The 9,768-nt window shown below is 45.0% G+C and overlaps 1 protein-coding gene across 1 annotated transcript in view; it reads left to right on the forward strand.

Moving 5' to 3' along the window:
* The first annotated feature begins 406 nt into the window (after nucleotides 1-406).
* Nucleotides 407-9,768, forward strand: part of LOC308512182 (granulocyte-macrophage colony-stimulating factor receptor subunit alpha-like) — a 19,983-nt gene continuing 10,621 nt past the window's right edge. Inside the window, exons 1-6 of the mRNA XM_081081988.1 lie at nucleotides 407-654; nucleotides 2,357-2,499; nucleotides 3,983-4,106; nucleotides 5,698-5,827; nucleotides 7,160-7,335; nucleotides 8,537-8,670. Of these exons, the coding sequence (XP_080938114.1) occupies nucleotides 579-654; nucleotides 2,357-2,499; nucleotides 3,983-4,106; nucleotides 5,698-5,827; nucleotides 7,160-7,335; nucleotides 8,537-8,670 (783 nt within the window). The 5' untranslated portion in view covers nucleotides 407-578. The remainder of the gene's footprint in view (nucleotides 655-2,356; nucleotides 2,500-3,982; nucleotides 4,107-5,697; nucleotides 5,828-7,159; nucleotides 7,336-8,536; nucleotides 8,671-9,768) is intronic.

Raw genomic sequence — 9,768 nt, forward strand, 5'->3', positions numbered from 1 at the left:
TCCCTGTGCAGGGGAGGGGGAGGGGAGGGGAGGTTGGGAGGCTGGGGGGTTGGGCCTCCAGGGGTGCACAGGTCCTGGTGCCCACACAGGTGAGGGGGCGATGGTGGGTGGTCCCCGGTCGAGGGCAGGAGGCAGAAGGCGGCGGTAAAAAGCCGCCAGGATGGACAAAGGCTTTACATCCTACAGAATAAAGAGCCGATATGCAAATGGTCGTCACGCCATCGCGCCCTCGCGCCAGGGACGGGGGACCGGAGGCCGCGACCTGATCTTTCTTTTAAAAATTTTTTTTCTATTGATTTCAAAGAGGAAGGGAGAAGGAGAGAAACATCCATGAGGAGAGAGAATCATGGACTGGCCGCCTCCTGAACGCCCCCCACTGGGGATAGAGCCCCGCAACCCAGGTCCATGCCCTTGATCGGGAATCGAACCCGGGACCCTTCGGTCCGCAGGCCGGCGCTCTAGCCACTGAGCCACACCGGCCAGGGCTCCGTTGATGATCAGAGAGAGTGGGTTTGCTGACAGTGTGACTCTCTCTCCGTCCAGGCAGCTCCCTGACCCTCGGGCGGCCCCCACGCCCCATGGGTGCCCTGGTGAGAGCCGCCCTGGTCCTGACGCTGCTCGAACCAGCGTGTCTACTGACCCAGGAGCCCCAGGGTAAGTACAGCTACGTGCTCGACTCCTTTCTGCCACTCAAATTCATTTATTTCTCATTTTTAATTTTTTTTACACATATATAGGGTGTCCCAAAATTCACGCAAGAAGTAATTTTGATGAAAAACACAGGTTTTCAATGAAAAATTGTACATTTTTTACTGATTCATAAAGGAGACAGTCTAGGGTTATGTATGGAACAGCACATCGGGTCAATGGCCTTTGCTGGCACAGACGCACTCTTTTGTTGAACTTTAACAGCCTTTGATTATGGGATATGTATATAGTGTATAGATGATAGATAGATAGATAGATAGATAGATAGATAGATAGATAGATAGATATAGATATATATAGATATACAGATATATAGATATAGATATAGATATAGATATAGATATAGATATAGATATAGATATATAGATATAGATATAGATAGATATAGATATATAGATATAGATATAGATAGATATAGATAGATATAGATATAGATATAGATATAGATATAGATATAGATATAGATATAGATATAGATATAGATATAGATATAGATATAGATATAGATATAGATATAGATATAGATATAGATATAGATATAGATATATAAAGGGTGTCCCAAAATTCACGCAAGAAGTAATTTTGGTAGAAAACACAGGTTTTCAATGAAAAATTGGAAATTTTTTACTGATTCATAAAGGAAACAGTCTAGGGTTATGGATGGAACAGCACATCGGGTCCATGGCCTCCCCGAGTTCGCTGGCCGATACACACTCTTTTGTTGAAATTTAACAGCCTTTGAACATGGGATGTGTATGTAGTGTATGTATGTAAACGGCGTCCCAAAATTCACGCAAGAAGTAATTTTGACAGAAAACACAGGTTTATCATTAAAAATTGTAATTTTTTATTGATTCATAAAGCAGACAGGCTAGGGTTATGTATGGAACAGCACGTCGGGTCAATGGCCTCCACGGCTTTGCTGGCACAGACGCACTCTTTCATTGAAATTTAACAGCCTGTGAACATGGGATATGTATATAGTGTATAGATATAAAGAATGTCCCAGAATTCACGCAAGAAGTAATTTTGGTAGAAAACCCAGGTTTGTAATTAAAAATTGTAATTTTTTATTGATTCATAAAATAAACAGTACAGGGTTATGTGAGTAATAGAAATAGGGTCTATGGCCTCCACAACTTTGCTGGCACATACACACTCTTTCGTTGAAATTTAACAGCCTTTGAACATGGGATATGTATATAGTGTATAGATATAAAGAATGTCCCAGAATTCACGCAAGAAGTCATTTTGGTAGAAAATCCAGGTTTATCATTAAAAATTGTAAATTTTTTATTGATTCCTAAAGCAGACAGTCTAGGGTTTATGGATGGAATAGCACATCGGGTCCATGGCCTCCCCGGCTCTGCTGGCACAGACGCAAAGCCGCGGTCTCCATTGGTCTTCTCTGTCCCTGCTCCTGGGCCATCATTGGTCCTTGGTGATTGATGATTATCGAATCGAAGGGATTGACATCCAAGGGCAGCAGCTATCAGAATCCGATTCGATCAATGGAGTCCAATAAGGCTTTTATTTATTTTTTCGTTGTTGCTGTTCATGCTCACGCAGAATTCAAATCTTGCGTGGATTTTGGGACCCCCGATACTTGTCCATACTTGTCAATAGGATCATTACGTCCGTCCTTCAGGTCGTCCGTCCGTCGCGCCCGCCCCCAGCCTCCACGTCCAGTTCGACCCCTGGAGGATGAACTTGACCTGGGCCTGCGGCGACAACACGACCGCCGTCCAGTGCGGGATGCGGACCCGGAAACGGGGGCCCGTGACCATGCGGGTAGGTGGACCCCCAAATACATGCCTTTGGGGTCCCTCACTGGGACCCCGTTAGCTTAGACGCGGGGAGGCCACGGAGATGGATTTGGGGAAACGGGGCCCTGGCCGGTGTGGCTCAGTGGTTAGAGCGCCGGCCTGCGGGACGGAAGGGTCCCGGGTTCGATTCCCGGTGGGGGGCGTGCGGGAGGCGGCAGGTCCCTGATTCTCTCTCCTCATGGGTGTGTCTCTCTCTCTGAAGTTAATATATTTATATAAATAGCCGAATATGCTAATTACACCAGACATCCTTCCGGACGCCCTTCCGGACGAAGCCCGGGCTGTGAGAGAAGCCAGGGTCCCGGGTGCCAGAGGGAAGCTGGTGCCGGCAGCCGGGGGAGGGGAGGCCTGCTCTGGCATGAATTTCGTGCACTGGGCCTCTAATATACATATATATATTTACTTATAGTTATATACATTTATATATTTTATATACTTTTATATATTTTATATATTTTTATATATTTTCATATATTTTTATATATTTTCATATATTTTATAAACTTTTTCTATTTATATGTATATATTTTATATATTTTATATATTTTTGTATATTTTCATATATTTTTATATATTTTCATATATTTTATATACTTTTCTAAATATATGTATATATTTTATATATTTTATATATTTTTATATATTTTTATATATTTTCATATATTTTATATATTTTTTATACTTTTATATTTATATGTATATATTTTTATATATTTATATATTTATATGTATATATTTTTATATATTTTAGATATTTTAATATATTTTAATATATTTTAATATATTTTATATACTTTTCTATTTATATGTATATATTTTATATATTTAATATATTTTTGTATATTTTCATATATTTTTATATATTTTCATATATTTTATATACTTTTCTAAATATATGTATATATTTTATATATTTTATATATTTTAATATATTTTTATATATTTTCATATATTTTATATATTTTTTATACTTTTATATTTATATGTATATATTTTTATATATTTATATATTTATATGTATATATTTTTATATATTTTATATATTTTTATATATTTTCAAATATTTTATATATTTTTATATATTTTATATATTTTTATATATTTTATATATTTTATATATTTTTATGTATTTTATATATTTTTATATATTTTATATATTTTTATATATTTTTATATATGTTATATATTTTTATGTATTTTCATATATTTTATATATTTTCATACATTTTTACATCCTTTTATATATCCAATATTTTTAAGGGGATTTCTGGTGACATGACCTTGATCTGACCTTCTCCCCTCACCCACCCATCCATCTGCGGTACCCCACCACCACCCGCCCCCACCCCAGAAGGTGACACCCGCCCGCAGGAGGAACAGGGGTGGGGAATAGAGGACCCCCCGCCGGGGGCGCTCCGGTCCTCACCCCGGGGACCCGGGTCTTGCAGCTCCAGCAGCGCCGCTGCCACTGCGCGTTCCCGGCCGCCGTCCTCCGCCAGGGGGCGACCTTCTCCGTCACCGCGATCGTCGGCCCCGGGCCCGTCACCGAGGAGCTGGACTTCGCCAACCCCGGTAGGAGGCGCGCGGCCGGGGGCCGGTGTCCATCGCGTGTCCATCGAACGAGACGCCCCCGCGCCCCCCCCAAACCCGACTCCCCAGGGCCCGGCCGGTGTGGCTCAGTGGGTAGAGCGTCGGCCTGCGGACGGAAGGGTCCCGGGTTCGATTCCGGTCAAGGGACAGGCCAGGGTTGTGGGCTCCATCCCCAGTAGGGGGCGTGCAGGAGGCAGCCGATCCATGAGTCTCTCTCATCATGGATGTTTCTATCTCTCTCTCTCCCTCCCTTCCTCTTTGAAATCAATAATGTATCTATATCTATATCTATATCTATATCTATATCTATATCTATATCTATATCTATATCTATATCTATATCTATATCTATATCATCTATATCTATATCTATATCTATATCTATCTATCTACATCTATCTATATATCTATACCTATATATCTATCTAAATCTATATCTATCTATATCTAATCTATATCTATACCTATATCTATATCTATATCTATATCCATATCTATATCTATATCTATATCTATATCTATATCTATATCTATATCTATATTCTATACCTATATATCTATCTATATCTATCTATATCTATATCTATATCTATATCTATATATCTATATCTATATATCCATCTATATCTATCTATATCTATCTACATCTATCTATATATCTATACCTATATATCTATCTATATCTATATCTATCTATATCTAATCTATATCTATATCTATATCTATATCTATATCTATATCTATATATCTATCTATATCTATCTATATCTATATCTATATCTATATTCTATACCTATATATCTATCTATATCTATCTATATCTATATCTATATATCTATATCTATATATCTATACCTATATATCTATCTATATCTATATCTATCTATATACAGATATAGATAGATAGATATTTATATATTTATATATTTATATATAATATATATTTATACACATATAAAATATATATAATATTTTCAATCAATGGAAAAAATATCCTCAGGTGAGGATTAGCCACAACAAACCAACTAAAAGTAAATTTATCCTTAACAAGAAAATGTTAAAAAAAAAAAAAAAAGCCCCAGATTTCATTTCCTGTGAATCTCTGTTCCCAGAAGGGAAACTGCGGAACCGCAGGCCGGTCCCGTTCTGAGGATTTTGCGGAACAGCCAGGTTCCCTGTCCCGACGACAGGCGTTCGCATTTCCACAAACCGTCCCCGCAGGTTCCCTTTTCTCCGGCATTTCGCTAAAACACCTCACCTCTTCCTTTTTTAAAAAAAAAAAAAAAATATATATATATATATATATATATATATATATATATATATATATGGCCCTGACCAGTGTGGCTCAGTCGATAGAGCGTCAGCCTGCGGACCGAAGGGTCCCGGGTTCGAATCCGACCAAGGGCATGGACCTGGGTGGCGGATACATCCCCAGTGGGGGGCGTGCAGGAGGTAGCCGATCGATGTTTCTGACTTTCTATCCCTCTCCCTTCCTCTCTGCAAAAAAAAAAAAATCAATAAAATATATTTTAAAAAATATATATATTTATCGTTCCTTGTCTCTGCCCAGGTGGGCAGGGCACCGCCGCCCACAACGTCTCCTGCCTCATCTACCGGGCGGATTTCCTGAACTGCACGTGGGCCAGGGGGCCGGCCGCCCCGGAGAACGTCCAGTACTATCTGCACATCCGAGACCTGCAGTGAGTCACATGCTTCCATTTTCACAGAAATATAGGGTGTTTTTTTTGTTTTAAAATATATTTTATTGATTTTTTTTACCGAGAGGAAGGGAGAGGGATGGAGACTTAAAAACATCGATGATGAGAGAGAAACATGATCGGCTGCCTCCTGCACGCCCCCTACTGGGATGTGCGCGCCACCAAGGTGCATGCCTTTGGCCGGATTCGAACCCGGGACCCTTCAGTCTGCAGGCCGAAGCTCCAGGGCGAGTCCAGCCGGTCTGCTGGACTCCAACAGCCATCTAAACTACCGGTCAAAGCATCCGCCCCCTGGTGGTCAGTGGACGTCATAATGACTGGTCGACTGTGTGCCCCTGGTGGTCACTGCACGTCATAGCAACGGATTAATCTGTCGAGTGTCTGCCCCCTGGTGGTCAGTGCGCATCATAGCGACTGATTAATCTATCGACTGCCCCCTGGTGGTCAGTGCACGTCATAACAACTGATTAATCTGTCGAGTGACTGCCCCCTGGTGGTTAGTGCGCATCATAGCGACTGATTAATCTGTCGACTGCCCCCTGGTGGTCAGTGCACGTCATAACAACTGATTAATCTGTCGAGTGACTGCCCCCTGGTGGTTAGTGCGCATCATAGCGACTGATTAATCTGTCGACTGCCCCCTGGTGGTCAGTGCACATCATAACAACTGATTAATCTGTCGACTGTCTGCCCCCTGGTGGTTAGTGCGCATCATAGCGACTGATTAATCTGTCGAGTGTCTGCCCCCTGGTGGTCAGTGCACGTCATAGCGACTGATTAATCTGTCGACTGTCTGCCCCCTGGTGGTCAGTGCACGTCATAGCGACTGATTAATCTGTCGACTGTCTGCCCCCTGGTAGTCAGTGCACGTCATAGCAACTGATTAATCTGTCGACTGTCTGCCCCCTGGTGGTCAGTGCGTATCAAAGCGACTGATTTATCTGTCGACTGTCTGCCCCCTGGTGGTCAGTGCGCATCAAAGCGACTGATTAATCTGTCGACTCTCTGCCCCCTGGTGGTCAGGGCGTGTCATAGCGACTTGTGGAAATGTCAGACACTTAGCCTATTAGGCTTTTATATATAGAGATGATGTATAACAGGATATTGTAAAAATTAAATTACGAAATCTTTACGATAACGTGTCTTCTCTACAGCTCTATTGGCTGGGCCACAAACGTATTGGTTGAGGGCCGCACACGGCCCGAGGGCTGCGAGTTTGACACGCTTGACATACAGGAAGCGTCAAGCTCACAGAAACAACCGTGATAAATGCCAAGGTCTTCATTGTTGCCCCCACACCTCGGCCTCTTGCAGGTCAGGGAGCACGAGGGAGTGTCCCTATTACCTCAGCGACGCAAAGGCCACCCACGTGGGATGTCACCTCCAAGGGGCCACGGAATTCCATTCGGAGATTTACATCCTCGTCAACGGCACCAGTCCCAGCACAGGCACTCAGTTCTTCGACGATAGGTTGATATTAAAGACAATAGGTAAGGCCCTGGCTGGTGGGGCTCAGTGGATAGAGCGTTGGCCTGCGGACGGATGGGTCCCAGGTTCGATTCCCGGTCAAGGGCACATGCCCTGGTTGGGGGCTCGGTCCCCAGTCGGAGGCGTACAGGAGGCAGCCGATCCGTGATTCTCTCTCATCATGGATGTTTCTATCTCTCTCTCCCTCCCCCTTCCTCTTTGAAATCAATCCTATATAATAAAAGGCTAATACGTAAATTCTCCCCTTCACAGGGAGTTCAACCGGGAGTTCGACCAGGGGGTGGGGCGGCCAGCCATCCTCCTGCACCCCTTTCCCCTCGCTGGCCCAGCCCGATCGGCCCCACCTGGGGCAGGCCAGCCTCACCCCCATTCTGTGCAGAAATTTGTGCACCGGGCCTCTAGTGAAAATATATTTTAAAAAATCAATAAAATATCCATTCACAAAATGCCTTTGCTGCCAATGAATTTGTAAAATAAAAGACACTAGTTAAGAACCAGGATGTGTGATTGAACCACGGCTTGTATATATACTAGAGGCCCGGTGCATGAAATTCGTGCACTGGTACGGTTCCTAGCAGCTGCCGGCTGCTGGCTGGGGATGCCCTCCCTTCTCCTGGCTGGCCCTGCCCCCTGGTCGAACTCCCGGATGACCTCCTTGTTGAAGGGACAATGTGCATACCGTGCTTTTATTATATAGGATATCAAAGATCAATTTGCTTTGAAATCTGCAGAAAGTTCCTGGGGGGGGGCTTAGAACAATGAAAATGTATCCTCTCATCGTCCTGGAGACCAGGCGTCTGAGATCCAGGGGTCCCAGGGCCATGATCCCTCCTGTCGATCCTGGAGACTGGGTGTCCCCAGGGCCCTGCTCCCTCCTATCGATCCTGGAGACGGGGTGTCCCAGGGCCCTGCTCCCTCCTGTCGATCCTGGAGACCGGGTGTCCCAGGGCCCTACTCCTTCCTGTCGATCCTGGAGACTGGGTGCCCCAGGGCCCTGCTCCCTCTGGAGGTGACATGGAGGGTCCCCCCTGTCTCCCCCAGCGCCTGGGGCTCCAAATGTCCCTGGATGGTCCTCCAGGCTCTCACCTTCTGGGTCTGACCTCCTGGTTCTCACTTCACAGGTCTCCCCTTTGGGGTGTCCCCTCTGAGGGTCTCACAGAAATCACCCTGGCTCACAGGTCACACCCTGGTCTCTCCTCCCAGAAATCTATGACCCCCCCGGCAACATCACCGTCCACTGCAATGCCTCCCAGTGCCTCGTCCAGTGGGACACCCCCAGGATCCGCGTGTTCCTGTCCAACTTGGAGATGGAGTACCAGCTGGACATCCACAGACAGGTGGGTGAGGGCCAATGCATGCTGGGCCCCGCCTGGCTGAGAGCTGAAGGGCCCTGGACCCCAGAGAGCTGGAGGGCACCCCCAGGGCCCCGTAGGAGGGTCTGGGACCCAGGAAGGGGAAGGGACACTGCTGGGATGCAGGGTGGTGGGGCGGAGGTGGGGAGAGGTGGCCCTAGGGTGAGGGGCACCCCAATAACAGCTCCAAAGAGAAAGACACAGCTCCAAGCATCCATGAAAGTCCTCAGGGTGATGGCGGAGAGGCAGACGCAGAAAGAGGAACTTGAAGACCAATAGTTACATTTCTTTATGGACTCAGTGTAGACAAGGAAAGACCAATAATTATACGTCCACCTGGACCCAGTGTAGATGAGGAATAACCAATAGTTATACGTCCACCTGGGCCCAGGGTAGACGAGGAAAGACCAATAGTTATACGTCCACCTGGACCCATATAGACGAGGAAAGACCAACAGTTATACATCGACCTGGGCCCAGTGTAGATGAGGAAAGACCAATAGTTACACGTCCACCTGGACCCATGCAGACGAGGAAAGACCAATAGTTATATGTCCACCTGCCCCCAGTGTAGACGAGGAAAGACCAATAGTTATACGTCCACCTGGACCCGTGCAGGCGAGGAAAGACCAATAGTTATACGTCCACCTGGACCCAGTGTAGACGAGGAAAGACCAATAGTTACACGTCCACCTGGACCCAGTGTAGACGAGGAAAGACCAATAGTTATACGTCCACCTGGAACCATGTAGACGAGGAAAGACCAATAGTTACACGTCCACCTGGACCCAGTGTAGACGAGGAAAAACCAACAGTTATACATCGACCTGGGCCCAGTGTAGATGAGGAAAGACCAATAGTTACACGTCCACCTGGACCCATGCAGACGAGGAAAGACCAATAGTTATATGTCCACCTGCCCCCAGTGTAGACGAGGAAAGACCAATAGTTATACGTCCACCTGGACCCGTGCAGGCGAGGAAAGACCAATAGTTATACGTCCACCTGGACCCAGTGTGGACGAGGAAAGACCAATAGTTACACGTCCACCTGGACCCAGTGTAGACGAGGAAAGACCAATAG

The sequence above is a fragment of the Myotis nattereri genome, assembly GCF_964212035.1.
Source record: "Myotis nattereri genome assembly, chromosome: Y".
Classification (NCBI taxonomy): Eukaryota; Metazoa; Chordata; class Mammalia; order Chiroptera; family Vespertilionidae; genus Myotis; species Myotis nattereri.